The sequence below is a fragment of the Tympanuchus pallidicinctus genome, unplaced genomic scaffold (genome assembly GCF_026119805.1).
Source record: "Tympanuchus pallidicinctus isolate F22 unplaced genomic scaffold, pur_lepc_1.0 scaffold8, whole genome shotgun sequence".
Classification (NCBI taxonomy): domain Eukaryota; kingdom Metazoa; phylum Chordata; class Aves; order Galliformes; family Phasianidae; genus Tympanuchus; species Tympanuchus pallidicinctus.
This window is the reverse complement of record NW_026294802.1, coordinates 1,527,994-1,549,509: the sequence shown is the minus strand read 5'-3', so window position 1 is coordinate 1,549,509 and position 21,516 is coordinate 1,527,994. Positions and strand designations below refer to the sequence as shown.

Sequence of the window (21,516 nt, the reverse complement as noted above, 5' to 3'; positions counted from 1 at the left end):
ATATGTGATTCACACTCACACATCTGCTCTAGCTTCAACATGTAATTGTTATTCCATACAGACACACCAGTATTTATTTGAACAAGGGTGCTCTTGTGTATTTTTCCTATTTTAGCTTCTCTGAAAAATGTAAATTGGTCATAGTAGATAGCATTGTATGTGTGTGGGAATAAAACTGATTTTATTATCCTCCAAAAGGCTGCAGCTGATTGCTAAGACAAAATAAATAAGAGAACTATTTGGAGTACTGTACATTTGCATTAGAGACAGGGCATTACAGAGTTCTCTACAATACCGTGGCTAAACAGAAAAGATGGTGGTTTCAGTTATTTTCCAATATTCTTTCCTATATTATACAATAAAATATTTTCATTCCTACAGATCTGTTTCTACAGTGAAGAATTATAAGCTGTGATTCTGTGACAGTGCAAATTTTTGATTCCTATGTTATCATTTTGTCCTGAGAGAAGAAGGAAAGATTCTCGTGGAATGAGCCAGTTGGTACTGCTTAGATTATCTTCATAAAAGAAGTTAAATGAATTTAAAAACATTTGTTCTCTGCCAGAGTCAGTGCATCTGGTTCTCAGGAGTTTTTGTGAACTGTTGCTCCACAGTTTTTTGGCTCAGGCATATGTTAGGAGTTTAGGAGAGTTCAATGAACCCAGATCTCAAAGCAAAAACATTTTATCTAAGTTTCCTAGTGACAGCAGTTTAAATAGCTAAATTTAGTTCTCTGGAAAATATTTTAAAAGTAATTTCTGACTAATCTTAGCTTTCTTAATGAAAACAACCCATATATAGACTTGAAAGACTAAAGGTGGCAGCCTGGGTTTTGACTTAGGGAATTATACAAGTAGGGTCCTAAAATTGTAAAAAAAATTCTAACTGCAAACTTAAAGCCAAGTTAGGTGGTATCTGGATATGGAATTTTAGATATTTTCAGTAATATCTCTTGAGATGAAAGTACAACATTTGTTTGTTTGTTTTAGAAGTAGAAAGACTTTCATCAGAAGGAATTAATACAAGTTTTATTCTTGATGCTTATGTGCCTCTGCTGTTTTCAGTACTTACTATCAGATCATGATCATATAAAATCATACAAAAGCAGTATGTTTGCTTTTATCTACTTATTCACATTACAGCTCTGAGTAAATATCCAGTAACTGTGTTTCACCTCAAACTCACATCACATCAAGTACTTCAATTCTGAGTTTTTCAAATAAATTTAAATAAGCAGCTGGCGCTGCTGAGACATAGAGACTCATACAAACTATATAGTTGTGCATAAAGATCCAAAAGCAGCTTTTATCTGGATTCTTCTGCATTGTCACCAAGATCTGTTGTCGATAACAGATGAAGGGAATAATTAAATTTAGTTAGCAAAATATTTGTAAAGCAATAGGAACAACAATGTCAAGCGAATTAGCTTTAACTTTAATGGAAGAGCTGATAAGAGGCAGAAGAGACAGATGACAGAGAAAGCAAAGAGAGGGGTCAAAACCTGGATATAAGACACAGGGCAGAAGTCTAAAGGTCTTAGAGCAACCTTAAGGGTTACGTCAGTTAACAAGGTGAACAAAATATTCCACTCTCACACAACCAATTCATATTCAGCTGCAGTCAGCAGTGCCTGCAAGCGCTGGTGAGCTGGTAGATAAGACGGAGATCTGACAGTTGTTTAATGCAATATGTGGAATAAGTCTGTTTTTCCCTAGAATGAAATGAATGTACTAACATATAGCTTACTGCTTTTTCACCAATGTACTTTAATTCTCATAAGGAGAAAAAACTGGTTCAGCTGAGAGGATTAATCTGCCTTTGGTATCTCGAGTGATGCTGTCAAACAAAAGAGCTTTCTGTTACTTCTGGGTGTTTGGAGGTTTTGTGTTTATATGTTTATTTTTATTTATATTTTTTAAGATGACAAACTAACTGATAGCAGATTTGATCTTTCAAACTGTCACAGATTGATTAATGGTCTACCAGTGCAAATCTCTGTAGCTCTTGCCAACTGTAGTAACAGCGCATTCCCAGGTGCAGAGCAGATTTTTAATGGAAAAATATTTTTTGATTGGCTGATACACTACAATGTTATAGTAAGATAAATTAAGATACTTGTATTATTCCTGTGGGATACCAGTTATTAACTTCCAAGTTGTGTTCCCATGTCTTAATTCACACGTGGCAATTTGTTCAGTGCCTTGAATAGGTAATATACCAGATGGATGTTACTAATTATAATACCACATTCATAGGAATTACATTTATTGTCCATGTAAATAGACTGAAGTCCACAAACCTGCTAGTTTGATCAGCAGTTTTGTCTTCAATTAGTTTGTAACTATCAACCCTTGGGTGGCTAGAATGTTCAAGGGTTTTTAGGAACTATAGTGCTACTAGTTCCATTTCTTCTAAGAAAAATGACAAACTTCTTCAAGGATACTTCTTCTTGGCAAGTAACAAGTGAAAGTTTCCTAGAAGGAAAATGAGAAGCTTCCCATAAGCCTATATTTGTGATATTCCCACACTGGTTCTATATACTCTAACAAAGAGCGTCCCAGCTGTTTCAGGGAATGTCTCTGTGATGCTTGATTTACTCTCCTCTTCAAAGATGGAGCAACCCAGATCTATAAAACTCAAGCTCAAATTAAAAATAATAATAATAATAATTAGGTCAAGGAATTAGATGAAAAGCAAGGGAGAAATGACAAGTAGAACTCCTAGAGAATGCTGCTCTGGTTGATACATAGCTGGTTTACCTCTCTTTGCTTAGATATTTTTACAGAGCGCTCTTATACTTTGGCATTCAGAGCCAAATGCTGAATTTCCAGAGTCTATGGTCCTGTACTTATTTCCTTGGAGTTAGACTCTAACATAAAACTTTGAAGGCCAGTGATGGATCTGAAGAGATCTAGCTATCTTGGAAACTTGTGATTTCTTCTTGGTTCACACTCAGTCATGATCTTACTCAGAATCAAGACACATGGCTTTCTAAAGATTCCTTCTTACTCTATTTTTTATGTGGTCTGAGAGCCAGCCATTTCTAGCCTAAATCTAAGTGACTCTTTCTTATAAAGCTACTTTATCCACATTAATATTAAACAAAACCTGTGCTATATGGTCACTCACATATAAATAAGATCATTGGTTTTAGCGCCCCATGGTGATTGCAGATGAGCAGTGACAAGCCTGGGCTTGTCTGTAAGACAGCGAATACTTCCCTATAACTTGTCAAGCTCTTCTTGCGTCACCATAAAAAACAAAACAAACTAACAAACAAAATAATTAGTCTTTGGAATCCTAGCCTGATCAGACCCGAAAATCTCACAAAACAAACAAACAAACAAACAAACAAAAAACAAACAAAAAAAAACACCTGACAAGTATCTTCACTAAAGGAATTCCAACTATTTGTACAAGCCTTGCAAGCAAAGTTCTATTCAAGAATTATCATGGTACCTCCTTTCCTCTTGACTCATTCCGCTGTTACATATTTTCATTTCCTTGGAGATACACAACCATTACGTGTCCTGGGACAGTAATATTTGTTTCTACAAATATCAATAAATTGAAAATCTTTGCAAATCTCTCTGGCATGTTCATAGTTGTAAAAGCACTGTCATTTTCTTCTACTGTCGATGCTACTAATATCTTTCAGATTTGATCTTGGCAAGAAAACAAAACCCCACAACTGTAGTTATTCCAACCATAATACCACAAGCCAAATGAATCCATGATCTAATACTGATGACATTGGTGGAGTCGGTCCAGAGACAAATGTAGCCATAAGTTGTTTTGAAACAGGACACATCTCAGTAATAATATTTGTTTAAAAGTTGCTTTTCTTTTATGTTCTTACAGCAGAGAAAATTGCATGAATTTGTTGTCTGTGCAAAGAAATTTATCTAATAAGTCTGAGAAAAGAGCTGTCAGCAAAGCCTGCCTGATGTTACCTATGCTCCTTTCTTTTCTAACTGTTGAATTCAGAAGAGCTTATGCCTCTGAAAAGCAAAATACTTTCAGGACATATCAACATAAATTTAATTCCATACTGCCTGCCCTGTCAAGGCCTTGACAGCTACCATGAATTACAGAAATAAATTTGACTGTTTTCTCTTTGGTCTAGATCTTGACGGTGTTAGAAGCATTCTCTGCACCAATTTGGTATTACTAAAGTGCATGGAGGTCACTTAAGCAGTATCACTGATCTTCTCCCTGTCATGTCTGGTTGTATGGCTAAAGGAAGCAGATGTATAAGCCTTCTGAATGATCCGATCTGATAGTGAGTAATAGCCATTCTGCATCAGTTAGCATTGTGTGTCTGAAATATAGATTCACTAACGCATAGAAATCATAAGTTAGATGACATCCTGTGCATGAAGGTGAAGGACTTGTAAAATTTAGCAGTGAAGCAGGATATGCTTCAGAGCAATCAGGTCAATGCTTGAATATAAAGTATGCATGGGGGGCACCTGTCAACCCTTTTAGATGCAGTGTTTTGCCTTAAACATGAAGACAATTCAGAAAGCTGTTCAACTCATCTTCAAAAGCTGACGGCAAATAGTGAAGGATTAAGAAATCATCATTCAGAGGAAATAAGTAACAAAATAAAATCATATAGGCTAAAAGGAAACTTCAAAGGTAACCTTGTCCATCCTTGAACTCAAAGCAGGGACAAGGTAGGTCAGGTTGCTCAGGGACTTGTACCGTCACGTTTTAGGTATCCCCAAGACTGGAGATGCCATCACTTCTCTGGACACCTTTCCTAGCATTTCATCACTGTTATGATGAATGTTCATTTTGCTTACATCTGTTTGGAATTTCCCATATTCCAAATTGTGTCCATTATTTTTCTTCTTTCCACTGTACTCTTCTGAGAAAAGTCTGGGTGTGTCTTCTTTTATAGGTTGTTATACACAGCAATAAGATATTCCATTACAAAAGTACTAACCTGGAGTGGCAAAAGCAGGACTCTGCACTTGCCTTTGTTGGACTTTATGACAAACACAAGACATAAAGGTCCCTTTGCAAACATACTAGCTGTCCAGGGTATTGGCTGCTTTATCCCTGTCCCACTTGGGATCATTCACAAACTTGCTGAAAGTGCACTCTCACCAGCCATTCTGGTTGTCAAAAAAGACATCTCAACACTGATCCCTGAGGTAACCAGTTGCCATAGGATTTTGTGACATCATTCTTTGAGCTCAGCACTGCAGCCAGTTTTCCACCCATCTATCCACTTATGTCTTATTTTGACTTTAAAGATACTCTCTGAAAGAACACAGTAAAAGTCCTGCTAAAGTCAGGCAACGTGATTCATCAGGCATTGTTTGTCCTTGGTAAATCCATGCTGATTATTCCTGATTATTCTTCATGGTCTAGAAACTGCCATACAAACTTCCCAGGAACACAGATGATCCTTGGATCCTCCTCTTGTCCTTCCTGAAGTTGGATGTGTTGTTTTCCTTTTTCCAGTTTAAAGAACCTCCCTTGATCTCCACAACTTCTAATGGTGATGGAGAGCAGACATGAAGTGACACTGATCTGTTTTCTTGGCACTATCAGAAGGATCCTGTTCAGTGCCACAGATTTGTTTGTGTACAGTCAGCATAAGTACTTCTAGGATAGCAAGATAAAGTCTGTCTGCTGCTGTTAATTGTTATAGGTTGATGTCTGAATTACTTTACCTTTTTAGAACAATAATCTTAAGTATCTTTCATGGTGAAGAACACCTTGCAAGTGAAAACATGAAAGCAGCTTACTGTTATGAATTAATTCAGCTAGAGCTCATTCCTGAAAATTGGTATTACTGCTCTTACAGTTAGAGAAGTATTATAGATTTTATAATAGTTAGAAAATAAGAATTTTGCTAAATTGTTTCCTGGAAAGTAAGTCAACTGCCAGACAATTTGTATGCTCTTCTAGCAAAGCTGTTATAATCTGATTCACTTCCATTGTGAATTTAAATCCTTTGCAGAAGTGTATAGTTGTTTAGGTAGCCTGAATTATGAAGTGGTTCCAGTATGAGACTTGAAAAGAGGTGGGAAAAGAATATTATGTTACTCATAACTATGTCTCCTCCTGTCATGCTTCAAACCGTCTAGGGAGTAAAGTTGCGGGCTGAGAACTGAAATATAAATGATTTACCTGTAACCGTAACACCTATATGTCAGTTGGTTACAAGAACTAAGCATGGGAATAGACTTGTTTATCTCTTTCCTCTGCATTCCTTCTTCTCATCTCCCCTATTAACACTTCAAGATAATCTGTCCCCTTCCATCCCATCAAGTCTCTATAAAGCTGTTCATTGACATTTGTTCCTTCTATAAATCCATATCATATTCATCAGCTTACCATAAAACTCTACTGTTATATGAATTTATTGAATACAATCCAAATACAAATACAATCCAATACAAATCCAGCTATCCTTTACTCCACATCTTCCATCCTAAACCCCCAAAGTATACCACTTACTCCACATTACTTTCTTTTCAGAGAGTTAACTTAGGAATTGTGTTTTGTGAACATATGGTTAGTACTGAATTGTGGGAAACATTCCCTTTCCTTGGATTTGTTTTTGTCTCAATAATTTGTTCAACTGCTGCTTTTACTTTTGCAGTGGCAATAACTTTTCAGTGAAAACACTGCCTACTTAAAGTTTGTCATCACTTTTTCCTATTGCTATCCTATCTATTTGCCCAGCACGGTCATCTTTCTCTCTTCAGAAGACAGAATGGAACCTGAAGACTGAGGATCAGAGAAGCAACTAAGTAAAGATAAAATCATTTTTAATAATCCTTGTTGGCTTAATCACTCTATTGTTGGTGCAGGTTCTGAATGTCCCATATCTCTGTCTTCCAGTCAGACAGAAAAGTTTCTGAGAAACTGAATTGAAAGCAGAGAAAGTCAGGACTAAAATTCTTCATAGAAAAGTGAATTATTTTGGTATTCTAACATCCAGGTGATGATTAAAGAAATGATCTAAAATCTGACCTTGTCCGTAAGTAAGAGATAAAAAGTTACAAACTCCACCAATTGTATGAGACACAAGATTGGACACTGAGCTAAGTCTCTTATTTTCCCTCCTATCTTGTTTCTATGTGCTATGTGTCTCATACACAGCCCCTTATCATCTCTTTATTGCTGGTCTCTCAAACTCCTCTTTATATTCTTCTCAGTTTCTCTACAATTCTTTTCTCTGTTTAGTCCCTTTTGCCTCTGTTCACATTCTCAAAAGATACTACCATGTACACCCAACAGAAGAGTTTCTGTGCTGCAGTCCTCACATTCCCTAGATATGTGTTAAAATAACATCCACAAAATTATAAAAATCATGTTGAAGGGCTGTTCTATAAAGGAATCATTGCCTTGATGCACACTTTTCTGTTATTTGTAAAATAAGATTACTTTTCTCATTCAGTTACTTAGTGATAATTGACTGCTTAAGGCTGGCTCTCAGTTGTAATTATTCCCCAGTGAAAACACAACCACATGCTCTGCAGTTGCTCTCGTATCTACTCACAGCATCTGCAACATATCATCCTTCAGCAAACATCCATTCCTTTTTTTTTTTTTTTTTTTCCTTCCCAATTTATCTGTACAAATCACTATAGGGAACATTTCGCCAAAGAAAAACTCAATAGAGGTAAAGAGCATTGGTGCACCTAGTCATTACATCGAATCTTCAGATTATTAGAATAACTCAGATTCAAGGTAATCTAACGAAGAGATTGCCCCACTGCTGCCTCTAGTGACACTGGTAGCTTTCCACTCACCTGCTGAGCCGATTCATTTCAGAGAATCAAACATCTAGTAGCTTTAGTGCTATGTCCATAAAGCAGTCTTTTATAAGCTGAAATCACTACCAAAAAGTCACCCAGAGCAGAAGCTCTCAGCTACAGCAGTAATGTGCTAATAGATATGTAAGGAGCTCCCCTCAGTGGCATGAGAAGGGATTTTCAACAATGTTATCTAGCACAGGAGAAGAAAGGAATCTTTGGAAATGTAAATATGTACACTTAACACTCCTTGATTCAATCTCCGCTTGATCTATTTTAATCAAAGCACTAGAAACATAACCTTTCACTAGGATAGCTTTATTCATGTTCAGCAACAATTCTACGAAAATGCAATCACTGTCTGTGGAAAGATGTTGTTAATCAAGCAGATACTCTGTATTATAAATCGTAAGTGACAGAGACTCTTGCCTAGGTGCTTTACAACATATGATTGGCATACTTGTTATTCCATGCAGTAATGAGTTGAATTGCTCTATATGATTACAAGTCCCTGATTACTTCCTGACAAGCTGGAGTTAACGAATATTTACTTAACTCTATAGGATAATTGTTTGGATAATGAAGAAATGTAGATAATGTAGATAATGAATGGAGAAATATGAAACTTTGAATAATTTTTTTTGCTTACTTTCCTGCTGTCTGATACATAACAACCTTGTCTAAAACCAAATTGAACAAAATAAAATCTTACTATTTTTATTTTAAGCTTGTGAGGTTTTCATTTGTAAATAACTACTTTTTCTACTCTTCCTTCTTTTTCCAATACATTTCTAGACTTCCTTGAAAACTTGAGTACTTGTTTTACAGTTTATTGTTTCTCTTACAACCTCCATGTTAAAAGATGTCAAGCCTGAGTGCACAGAGTTAATCTATTTCTAAATCAAAGATCATCAGACTGTAGGTAATAAACATACCTAAATGGAAGTGATACAAAGGGGCAGGGATCATCTATGTGGACGTCAGAACTTAATCAGAATTCAGTAAGGCCTTTGACATGGTTCCCCATAACATTCTTCTCTCCAAATTGGCAAGATGTGGATTTGATGGGCAGACTGTCCGATGGAAGAGGAACTGGCTGTGAGATAGTACCCAGACAGTGGTGGCCAGTGGCTCAACGTCCAGATGGAGATCAGTGACGAGTAGTGTCCCACACAGGTCAGTACTGGGGCTGATGCTCTTCAACATGTTTGTCAATATTTTGATATCAATAGTGGGGTCGAGTGCACTCTCAGCAAGTTTGCGGATGACAACAAGTTGTGTGCTGTGGTAACAAACCTGAGGAACAGGATGCCATCAAGAGGGACCTCGGCAGGCACGAACAGTGGAACCAAGAGAACCTCAAGAAATTGAACAAAGTCAAGTGTAAGGTCTTGCACAAGTGTTATAAAGAGCTGCTGAGAAAACTGGGATCACTCAAGGGAGACCTTTTAACTTTCTACAATTCCCTGAAAGGAGGTGTTAGCAAGGTGATGAGTGGCCTCTTTTCCCAGGCTACTTGCAAAAAGAGGTAATGGCCTTACATTTGTAGGAATGGAATGTTGTTTCTACATTAGATATTAAGAAGGGGGAACTGATCTGAAGAAGTAGAGCACAGTGTATTTGTATTTTGTAACTTGTCCTTAGAAATAGCTCATGTGAAAAAGTAGAAATACCATATATGTTAGCAATATGCTTTAGAAATATAGCTGATGAATTATGTGATTAATTCTTACTTCAAAACTGCAATAGTGTAAGTACAGTATTATGGACTAGAAAGTATATTGTAGGGTTATTCTGTTTGGATAAGAGACCCTCAGCAAAATAAAAACAGATTAAACAAACATTGAAGAAGCCAGGGCCTCTACACAAGGCTGGATTGCCTTGCTCTGTGGGTGGGTTGGGATGCACCAGGCAGGCATCAAGGTACTCCCCCTATCTCCCTTCTAAGCTTATCTCTATGCAAGGACAAGCAGATGTCCAGAAACAATGACCAAGTGTTGAATGAGCAAGTGTGAGAAGTTAACTAATTAGTGACAGATGCTTAGCTAGCAAAAAATTATATTTAGCCAGTATCCGTATGTTTAGTTGAGTGTCGGGAAGACTGCGAACCTGAAGTACTCAGCCAATGAGGAATCAGGGGAGAAAGAGATAAGCGTTGAGTAATAGGGCATAAAAGATGCAATGCTGTTTTCTGCACACTCTCCTGCTTGCAGGAGGCCCACCATTGCAATTGCAAATAAAATCTGCTTTATTGGAGATGGCATCCTGATAAATTATTTGGATATTTCCAACAAGTTGTATCAGGGGAGGTTCAGCTTGGATATTAGGAAAAAAGTCTTCTGACAAAGCAGTGTGGCATTGGCATAGACTGCTCAGGGAAGTGGTGGAGTCACCATCCCTGAAAGGCGTTAAGAAACACGCTCATGTGGCACTGAGAGACGTGGCTAGTGGGCATGGTGGTGACAGGCTGATGGGTGAATTACATGATCTCAGAGGCTTCTTTCAACTTTTAGGATTCTACGATTTTGAAGAAAAAAAAAACAAAAACAAGAAACACTGGTCATGAAATTACAAAATCTGTAATATTACAAGTCAGAGATTACAAACAGAGCCGACTAGCACAGCGCAGCGCTATAACTACAGGAAGCAGAAGGTAGAAACAGGAGGTATTGTGCCGCCAACTGCACCCCACCAGCAACCTCCCACCTCAGCCCCTCAGAGCACGCTGCGCCCCCACGTAACGCCTACTAGCACTTCCGGTTCCGCACCCGCTGGCTGACGTAGCTTCCGCTCCGGAGCGCTTCCGCCGCCGTCATTTCCGCCGCTGCCGCCAACACCGCGGTCGCCGTTTCCTGCCCGGCTGTAGGATAGCCGCGTCCCTGCTCAGCTCCCTGCGCGTCCCGAGCTCAGCCGCCGCCATGGCCATGAGGCAGACCCCGCTGACGTGCTCCGGGCACACGCGGCCCGTGGTGGACCTGGCCTTCAGCGGCGTCACCCCCTACGGCTACTTCCTTATCAGCGCCTGCAAGGGTGAGCGCGGCTGGGGGGAGAAGGGTGGGCGGCCGGCCGGCCGGCCGCGCTTGCCTCGCCGGCCCTTTGCAAGGGCCGCAGCCACTGGGCCTGCTCCGCCCTGAGGCCGCATGGGCACAGCGGGCGGTTGTGCGGGCCGCTGTAAACGGGTTGCGCGTGGCTGCGGTCGCAGATACCTATTAGAAAGGTTTGCGATGGGGAGAGCGGGGAGGAGGAGGGTCGAGGCGAGCATTCAGCGGGGCGTTGGTGCTCTTAAAATAATACCTGCTTCCAGCGTGACCAGGTGGAGAAGGGAACCGGTTGGAGGGTTTTTGCAGCGTTTTAGCCCGCAGGGTGTTAGAGCTTCCATTCATTCAGGTTGAATCCCGCTTGTGAAGGAAAGGCTTGAAAATCGTTGTTTTAAAGTAGCTGTAACTGCCTCTTGTGTACATATCCCGTACACCCTGTAAAGCCGGCTCCTTTTCAACCGTGGCAGCTGCCTTGCTGATTGCAGAGCAGTGATTTCTGCTTCCTTTCCCATGAGAACTCTCTTCTGCTCTCTTGTAAGAGTAGCATTTTCATTCGTACGTGTATGAGTTAATATTCACGTGTGTTCACAAGTTTAAAAGAACATTCCTCCTTCTTTCTGAGGACTTCATGTTCAGCTCTGTTTATTTGTGTGAGCTGTATCTGATACCCTCCTAGAAAAAATAATCACAATAAAGGCTTTCTATTTCATTTTTACAGCATCTCAGTAAACATCTCTCATTATAAACCCAAGACTCCTTTTTGTGCCTTGTTAGTCTGAAAATATTGTTTCAAAATCAATGGAACTGACCAGCCCTAGGAAAATTTGACTATATTTAAAAAAAAAAAAAAAAAAAGTGACAAACAACAAAGGGTGCTCCTTTCTATTGTGGAAACAAAACCAAAAGAAAACTTGAAATTCATTTGGAATAATATTTTTTTTATCTGTGACTTTAGATGCATGCTAGAGGTGCAACTGTATATTTAAGTTCTTTACATGAGCTGTTTTATGAAGAATAGCTTCATAGTGAATATGGCATTTCCATTAAGGGAGGCTGGTCTGATGGCGGTTTAATTTTTGTTCCACTTGGTGCAAGGGAACCATTTCCTGAAATAGCTTTCTTTTTTGTTATGTTGTCTGAATATTGGTTTTGTTTTTCTGAAGATGGAAAGCCTATGCTACGTCAGGGTGACACAGGAGACTGGATTGGCACATTCCTAGGTCATAAAGGTGCTGTCTGGGGTGCTACTTTGAACAAAGATGCCACTAAAGCAGCTACAGCAGCCGCAGATTTTACAGCGTAAGTAATTGCCTGCTTTTCAAGTCTTTGATTTCAATCAATAGCTTTTTTTTATATGTCTGTAGTAAGTTGCTGTGGTTGTGGTTTTGTTTTTTTTTTTTTTTAAGTAAATTGTTACCTTATAACTATATTACAGACTAGAATTTGAAATTTTTATGAGCATCTACAACTAATTCTATCTTGCTGTGCAACTATGGTTGCTTCTTGACAAGTATATCTAATTAATGAACTGATTTGCTAGAGTAAACAATGCTGTGCAGTTCAAGACTTTAGTATTGTAGTTATACCAGAGTGGCAAGAGTGATCTTCATTTTGTGTACCAGTCAGACACTTGTTAGAAGGAGACATGCAGAAATATTAGTGAATCATTTGTTTTTGTTTTCCTTGTTTGAACTGTTTGCAGTGTATGTTAATATATTTGATGATTCAAATCCAGTTATTCGAATTCAGTCTGTAAAAGTTGTGGAGAAGAGCTGCCTTTGTTTGTCTTAAATCTGAAATGCTGATCGTGTGTTATCCTGAAGAAGTGAGTGAAAGAAAATGGTGGGATAGTAACAAAAAACACTTCAGTACAAGAAGATGTGGTGTGTCTGTAGTTCATTAGAACGTAGCATTTATGATTAAAAATGTTATAATAGTGTCAGGAAGGATTATATAGGGTAGGTTAGGAGAGACCACTTAATTTGTCTGTTCAGATTTGTCCTGGAGCTACTGAAATGTACATGTTTTCTCTTGTCATTTAGCAAAGTGTGGGATGCTGTGTCAGGAGATGAACTAATCACATTGGCTCACAAACACATTGTCAAAAGTGTGGATTTTACACAGGTATGAAAAATCTTTATAGCATACTCAACAGAGAGGTAAGGTCTCTGGTATGTTTTGCTATTTGCTACTTTTTTGTGTCTGTTTTGGCAGGCAAGTAATGTAGCATACATTTAAGCTCTGATCTTATAAACAAGTTGTAATAAATATTTTAGAAACTGAGATAAATAACTGATATTTTAAGGCTTATTGGATGAAGGCTGATATTTCAATTCAAAATACAGTTGACCCTTTATAACTTCTGTTTCAGGATAGCAATTATCTGTTAACAGGTGGACAAGATAAATTGTTGCGCATCTATGATTTAAGCAAGCCAGAAGCAGGTGAGTCTGCACTTAGAACTGGTTATTGCTGGTTTTCTGTTGTGTTGATTTTTCTTGTGTGCGAGTTAAATATGAATTCTGGACTTCATTGTGAAACATAAGACACACTTGAGCTTGTTCTACAAAGAATGTGTAGAACAGTTTTCTATGTACTAAATCAAATTGTGTTAGTCTTTGAAGTGAAATAGAGCTTATCTATGAACGTTTCAGGGATAGCATGTTTTACTTCAACAGGGACTTACTATGAGTAGGTCTAACTAAAGTTCCACTACCTGAAAGGGAAAAGTCTCTATATTTAACTATGCTTAAATTCATATTAATACTGAACTGCTGAAAATGGATATAAAGCTAATTGATATTGATGTTAACCTAGTGAAACTCTAAGTTTAGACAATTGAATAGATTCCTAGATTGAAATCTGTAAATAAAGTCAGTAGTGTTTGAAGTAATTTTGCATTTTCTAGCAAATAGAAATCCATATAGATTACCAGAGTTCCTAAACTATTGCATAATGTTTATTTATGTTCTTATGTGTACTAAATAGTTGTTCTTATTTTAAGAACCTGATGTTGTCAGTGGACATACTTCTGGTATTAAAAAGGCTTTATGGAGCAGTGATGACAAACAGATTCTTTCAGCTGATGATAAAACTGTCCGGTAAGAAAAAAAATAACTTCTAGTTTTCTAAGAAGCTCACACTTACTTATAGTGCACAATTTCTGTCAGAAGATTGTTCTTTCCTTGGGAAATGGTAACACAGGCTGTTTGATTCTAGATTAGCATATGCTCATGTAACCCAATTTTTATATGTTGCTGGAGATGTAATTTTTGTGGTAATTCTGATTTGCACCATAAGCATGTCCTCCCTGGTGAGAAGAGGTGGTCTTTCATAACTGAATAGTAGAATTAATTTGATTTTTCGTAATCCTGGAGGAAATTAATTGCTAGGTGAGATCTTGTGAAGATATTAGATGAAGTGTCACTGCCTTGTCTTCTGCAGTCAAGCCCTGAAACATGCATAAGGTGAGGGCTGAGATAAAAAGCAGGGAAGCCTCTCTGGAGACAATGCACTCTTAATAGTCATAGCTGTCTTTCTCTACCATATTGGTAAGTTGAGAAAGCTTTTGTGGTTTTATAAGATAGATCATCCAGTTAAATGTAGATGGGTAAAACCTAGACAGACTTGGCTACTGGGGAGATCAAATGACAAAGATCCTTCCTCAAACTACGCTGACCAAAAAAAGGAAGATGTGCCTTGCTGATTCCTCAGCTTTCTGGTTGATATGATCAGCATCATCTCATGCCTAATGTCTCATTATTATTATGTTTATGGCACAGAATAATAGTGGCTTTCTGCTTTGTGGAAGGACAGTGGATAGAGTGAAATCACAGTTGTAGTCTCCTTGTTTCTTTTTTTGGTTCCATTTCTCTTCAGTTTCTTTATTCCAGATAGGCAAAAGACTGGTCTTTTCTTTTTTTCTCTGAATTTTAGAAATAGAAATACAGCATTCAGTTAACTTATAAGTTTCTTATTTTACTGAATCATTGAATAGTTTGGTTTGGAAGGACCGTTAAGATCATCTACTTCCAACTCCCCTGCTGTAGTCAGGGACATCTCCTCTTGGACCAGGTTGCTCAAAGCCCCATCCAGTCTGACCTTGAATGCCTCCAAAGTGGAAGCATCCACAACCTCACTGGCCGACCAGTTACAGTGTCTCACCACCTTCACGCTAAAGAATTTCTTCCTAATGTCTAGTCTGAATCTTCCTTCTTCCAGTTTAAAACCATTTACCCTCGTCCTGTTGCTACATGCCCTTCTAAGAAGTCCCTCTCCAGCTTTCCTGTCGGCCCCTTCATGTACTGGAATGCTGCTGTAAGGTTCCCCTAGAGCATTCTCTTCTCCAGGCTGAAGAATCCCAGTGCTCTCAGTATATTCCTGTAGAGGAAGTGCTTTAGCCCTCTGATCATCTTGGTGTCCCTCCTCTGGACCTGCTCCAACATCTTGATATTCTTCTTGTGTTGGAGGTCCCAGAACTGGATGCAGTACTCCAGGTGGGGTCTCATGAGGGCAGAGTAGAGGGGCAGAATCACCTCCCTCGACCTGCTGGTCACACACAATTGCAGCCCAGGATGCAGTTGACCTTCTGGGCTGCCAGTGTGCATTGCTGGCTCGTGTTGAATTTCATCAAACAACATTCCCCAAACCTTCTCCTCAGGGCTGTTCTCAAGCTATTATCTGCTCAACCTGTACCTGTGTTTAAGTTTGCCCCAGTTCCGGTGCAGGACCTTGTACTTGGCCTTCTTGAACTTTATGAGTTTTCGTGGGCCCACCTCTCAAGCCTGTCTTGCTTGAGATGCATCCCTTCTCTCTAGTGTGTCAACTGCACCATTCAGCTTGGTGTCATCTGCAAACTTGCTGAGGATGCACTCAATCTTGCTGTCAATGTCACCTACAAAGGTATTAAATAGTATCAGTCCCAGAACCTCTCCCTGAGGAATGCCACTCATCACTGGTCTCTCACCAGTTGGGCACTGAGCTGTTGACTGCAACTCTTGAGTGCAGCCATCCAGCCAATTCCTTATCTTGCAAGTGGTTCATCCATCAAATCCATTTTTTTCCTCCAATCTGGTGACCAGGATGTCGTGTGGGACAGTTTGTTACGATTTAATTTGATTTCTATACAGATATTTCTTGCCTGCCTAGGTAAAGTGCTAAATTATATTCAATGAGTCTAACGTTTTCTTAAATTAGTATTATACCTCTTTGTGTTTTGAGTTTAAAAAGGTAGAATGCAGTCTTAAAGCTTTGCTTCTAGAAAGCTGTATTGTTCAGGAGACATGTAATAAGCTTTTAGCTTTTTAAAAGAATCCTTGAGTAATTAAACAGTAAAACAGTATGCATGCTGTTTAACGTTGTTATTAAGTTCTAACAGTAGCAGTATTGTAATATAAACGTGCCTTAATTCTCATGTAAGTAAAGCTAAGCAAAGCAAAGTAAAGCATGCTAAAGTGTCTGTGGATTGTTCTTCAGGTGGCTTTTTGCAACCACAGCGTGCCATGGGTGGAGGTGGAAACTGATTTGCTGAATTGATCTGAGAGTCTTTCTGATTTTTCTTAAGGCTCTGGGACAGGAGTACCATGACTGAAGTGAAGGCGCTAAATGTTGCAATGTCTGTGAGCAGCATGGAGTATGTTCCAGAAGGGCAAATACTTGTGATAACCTATGGGAAGACTATTGCTTTTCATAGTGCGGAAACGTGAGTCCCAAAACACAGCATCTTTCTGACTTGTTACGGGTTTGATTGTGAGGAAAACTGACAGTACAAGGGCAAGGTCACAAAGCTGTTAGAACTGATGCCAGTAGATATCTTTGCCTACCATGTTGTCAGAGGCAAAGTCTGAAACAACTGTCCTTTTCTAAAATAGTGGACTCTGTCTGCAAGATGGTAGGCTGTAATGGATCAATACCATTTTAATAGCTCAAAACTAGTTGGAGTTGTCATTAACTAAGATTTTCATCCAGAATTCAGTTTATTGCTTTAAGAAAACTAATTTATACAATTTCTATGATGTTTTAAAGCAAGTTGCAGTCATAAACATGTACCAGAAAGTAGTTTGAAATGTGTGAACTTACTCTATGTATTTTGCTTATTCTGAACTTGCTGTTTCTAAAGTTTATGAGCTTGACTTGCTAGTGTTAAAATTAGTTTTGGAAACTGCACGTGGGTGTCTTCTGTTGTTTTACTTTTGTGGTTTTTTTGCTGTGTTTTTTGTTTTTTTTTTAAAAGCAACTATGATTTGTAGAATCACAAGTCCTTTGCTTTCAGGATCTTTATTAAAATAACTTTTTCTCCTCCTTCAGTCTAGAGCAGATTAAATCATTTGAAGCACCTGCTACAATCAATTCTGCATCCCTTCACCCAGAGAAAGAATGTTTGGTTGCAGGTGGTGAAGATTTTAAACTCTATAAATATGACTATAACACAGGAGAAGAATTAGGTATGTTTGACTTCAATAATAAAAAAACAAGTTCTGACAGGTATTTGTTAAATGACGTAGTGGGTGATGAATGAAACTTGTAGAGCAGGCTGTGCTACAACCTTATTTGAGTTCAAGATAATGGAAAGGTAAGTAGTCAGTTAGGAGGCTTTGTCCTTTGTTAGTATACCTAATGTTACTCTTATAGATCTAATTAAAGCCTCCACTAAATAACTGTGCAGCTATTAGGGAGGAAAAAAAAAAAAGTGAGTCATCCCATACTGCTGCAATAGCAAACTATATGTTAAATGTCACACTGTGGCATTCATTATGTCTAATGAATCACAGTTACTGGACTGTATTTTAATGCTGGCCAAGTGTAAAGCATGTTTAAGTGTATTTTCCTCTATTGCTCCTGTCTTTGTTTAAAGTTACATAGATGTGTATATGGTAAGTGGTTGATGAAACAGAGCACGTGTATTCTATGCTGTTGGCTTGCTTTGTAATTTTGCTTATAATAATTAGATGCCTGTCTTGCATTTAATTCAGATAACATTAATACTTCATTAAAAGTTGTGGAGATACTAATTATTAGAGATGTTATTTTGTATTAAAAATAAACTATTGGAGAAGTTTCTCCCAATTCATATTTCTCTTCCCCTTCTAGTTAGTTTTTACTCATTTATTTCTGCTGTTGCTTGAAGTTAGAAATTATTGGCCTCGATATGTTCTCTTTATAGAATCTTACAAAGGGCACTTTGGTCCAATTCATTGTGTGAGATTTAGCCCTGATGGGGAGTTATATGCCAGTGGCTCAGAGGATGGTACACTAAGGCTGTGGCAGACAACAGTAGGGAAAACCTATGGTCTTTGGAAGTGCGTAGTTCCTGGTAAGTGTGTGCTTTTGTTTTCTTTTTCATGCTTACTTGGCTGCTTCATTCAAAAATCTTAGTAGTAATATAAATGGCAAACATCATCTGAATTTGTTACGGGATCTCTACTGTCATTTGGCATCTTTAGTGACACTCAAGTCTGTTGGATTTAAGATTTTACTTCTGTAGCTGTCGTTTAAGCAACTTAAATGAGAGCTTAATTGATATTGGTACTTTGTATCAAATTGCTTGTATGGCCTCAAATCTTCATGTTATAGAGCAAGAGGTTTGAAATAATTTTGTGAATAGTTAAGACATATACCCCTCCTTCTGCAGATTCTTTCCAGCTTTCTCTGTACTTTCTCTAGTATTTTTGGGGGGAGGGAGCTCATGGGGAGGCAGTGCTTAGAAAACAGCAAACAAGCAACAATTGATGGAATTGCTTACCCAGCTCTTTCTCCTTAACAATAAATAAGTGGGAATTTTTTTTGTTTTCAGAGTGAAACCCACTTTTTACTCTGTGTTGAGTGGAAGGGAAGGTACTAACCATTTTTTCTCCTCCCTACAGAAGAGGAGAATGCAGAAGCAGCGAAAGCAAGGACCACTCTTCCAGGAACTGCAGAGGAGGAAATAGGTAATACATTGAACTGCCAACTTTAACTCTTTCCTACTGAAGAAGTCTTAACTTTTTTCCAAGTACCTTCTGGCATTTTTCACTCATCTAAAGATCTTTGAGCATGTTTTTCTAGGAAACTATGTTAAGTGTCAAAATAGTGACAAGAGCTGTGTGATCTTGCAAACTTAGCAGATAGGGTAGAAAAATCTCAATTGGGTTAAGTGGAAAAGAAAACTAAACCAGTCTTTAAAACATCACTGCAGCGTTCTTTGGTTTATGTATGTAAATTGATTCTTTCTTTAATTGCAGAAGAAGTTGCCTCTGAAAACTCAGATTCAGTGTACAGCTCAACTCCTGAAGTTAAGGCGTGATTATCTCAACTGTTATGCAACGTATGGACATACAAGACTAAATCAAGTGAGCAGTGATAAACAGCAGCCTTCCAGAGTGCACTCTCTACATAAGGCAAAGATGGGCAGTAATTGATGAGAATGCAGTGGAACTGGCTAGGTGTTGTCTGTAAGAGAACTGAGTATCCAAAAAAAGACAAGTAGTAGAGTTTTGCTATCTTTTTAGCATAACTGCCTGCTGTCTTTTGAAAGAAGTGTGCAAGCCAAGATCCAGTCTCTCCAATTTCAATTAGACTCATTGTAGTGTGTTTTCTTTATTACAGAGAAAAAATATGGCTTTTACCCATTTTTTTTTTTTCCTTTAAAGTTGGAAGATTTGGCTTTAGTTGAAAAGGGGATTATGTACTAAAAGTATTCAGTTTTTGTTTCATTGTACACTGCTTCTGAATGTTTAACTGTTTTCAGTTGTCTAAATAAAATGCCTCTCAAAACTCCTAGCTTTACTGTTTAGCATTGGGTTCATGGAATGGAAAAGCAGCCAAATTAATGGTATAATACTCTCTAGCATCTGTTTTTGTATTATACAGAGGGAAAGCAATAAGAATGTTTTAGTGTTTGGTCCAGAGAGTGGCAAGTTTCTTGATATGTAAGCCTTGCATCATTTTATTCTTTAACTTCTGAATGTAAAAGTGAGTCTCTAAATCAAAAGCATTGGGAACTCCTAAACTAAGTGTACTGACTGAAATACGTGGTTGTACATGAAAATCTCAGAGGTTGGCTGAGTTTGTAAAAAAAAAAACCTTGGGTTTAGTTCTCTAAACTGAATGAAAAAAGTTACACTCTCAAGGTCAAAACCCATACTTTCATCATTAAAGAAAATATTGCCATTCTGCTTGTCATTTCCTTTAATGTTAATGCTGAAAGACTTGCATAAGTTGTTCTTTTTGGGAAGAAAAAACACTATATAAACATATGGTCATATACTTTCCTGATTTTTTTTTTTTTTTTTTTTTTTTTTTTCCCCATATTGAGATTCGTCCTTAATTTTCTGACTCTTAGTGGCATCCAGTAATGTTAGAAGAAAAATAAAGCCTAACTTTTGAAAACCTGAATATAATTTGAAACAGAGGTCTAAGCATAAGAAAATACTGTCTCTGTGAGGGCAGTCAGATTTAGAAGCCTCTACAGCCTTTCCAGGAAACCTCCTCCATGTTGAAGATGAGTAGAACCCAACTGGACGTGGCTCTCAGCTGACCCTGCCTGAGTAGGGGGTTTGGACTCTGTCTCTGGAGGTTGACTGTAGCCTTAATTTATTCTGTGGAAGGGGGAGGAAAAGAGTAAATAAGGAAAATAAAGAAGGATAAAATCAGTCTTGGTTTCTTGGTATCATTAGGAATTTGTCAATTGAGTAACTTAACTACGAAGTTAATTTTTGAATAATCTGTTCAAATTTTAACCTTAAAACAAATGTCCCTCTCACTTACTGCTAATAGTTCATTGTAGTAATTACTAATTTATTTATGGCTTATGAGGATTCCAGAATTCATCCTTCCTTACTTTACCAGCTGAATAAGATGTGTTTAAAACCAGAAGCCCCCCCTCCATACCTTAATGAAACTTCTTGTGCTGTATGTCAAGTAGACTGTTGAGTGTTTCACAGAGAATGCTGCACTAATATTCAAACATAAACACTTTGGCCCTTTGTTGCTTTCCCAGATGCTGTTGTGAGTTTGTGGTTTCCATGCTAGGGGTTAATAAGTAGGGCTGAAATTGCAAATGTTCGTATTGATGATGTTTAATTTTTTTTCCCGGAATCTTGCATCATTACAAATCTAAGGAAAAAAAAAAAAAAGCCCATGAAATTGTTGATGGTCTTATTGTTAGATTTCTATGTCCATAGGTTGTTCTATCCATGGAATGGAACACTTCTCCTGTGAGGAGAAGCTGAGAGAGCTGATGCTGTTCAGCTTGCAGAAGGCTGCAAGGTGACCTGATAGTGGGGCTTTCAGTACTGAAAGGGGAGCTACAGGAAGGAAGGGGACACTGTTCAGCAGTCTGTGGTGATAGAACAAGGGGAAACGGTTTCAAGCTCAAGGAGGGTAGATTTAGGTCAGATACATTTTAGATAGCATTTTACAGTGAGGCTGTTGAGAACTGGAATAGCCTGCTTAGTGATGTGGCTGATTCCCTGTCCCTGAAGTCTTTCCAAGGGAAGGCTGGATCAGGCCCTGGGCAATCTGACGTAGCTGTGGTGTCCTCGTTTATTGCAGGGGCGTTGGACTAGGTGGCCTTCAGAAGTCCCTACCAACTCTGAGGATTCTATGATTTTTGCTGGTGTCACTAGAAGGCTGTACAAAGCAAGCATGTAGCGACCTTATTCTGTCAGCGTCAGGAGCCTGAAGAGCTCTTTGACCTCAGCAGCGTGGCGGCGGCCTGC

General features: G+C 38.4%; 1 protein-coding gene across 1 annotated transcript; it reads left to right on the top strand.

Annotated features, from left to right (window-relative positions):
- The first annotated feature begins 10,591 nt into the window (after window positions 1–10,591).
- On the top strand, window positions 10,592–19,966 carry STRAP (serine/threonine kinase receptor associated protein). The gene is made up of 10 exons (XM_052669282.1): window positions 10,592–10,811; window positions 11,983–12,118; window positions 12,862–12,943; window positions 13,191–13,263; window positions 13,824–13,920; window positions 16,383–16,520; window positions 17,126–17,262; window positions 17,982–18,131; window positions 18,682–18,747; window positions 19,039–19,966. Exons 1-10 carry the CDS (start codon window positions 10,700–10,702, stop codon window positions 19,098–19,100), a joined length of 1,053 nt encoding a protein of 350 aa, XP_052525242.1. The 5' UTR covers window positions 10,592–10,699; the 3' UTR covers window positions 19,101–19,966.
- The last annotated feature ends 1,550 nt before the right edge of the window (window positions 19,967–21,516 follow it).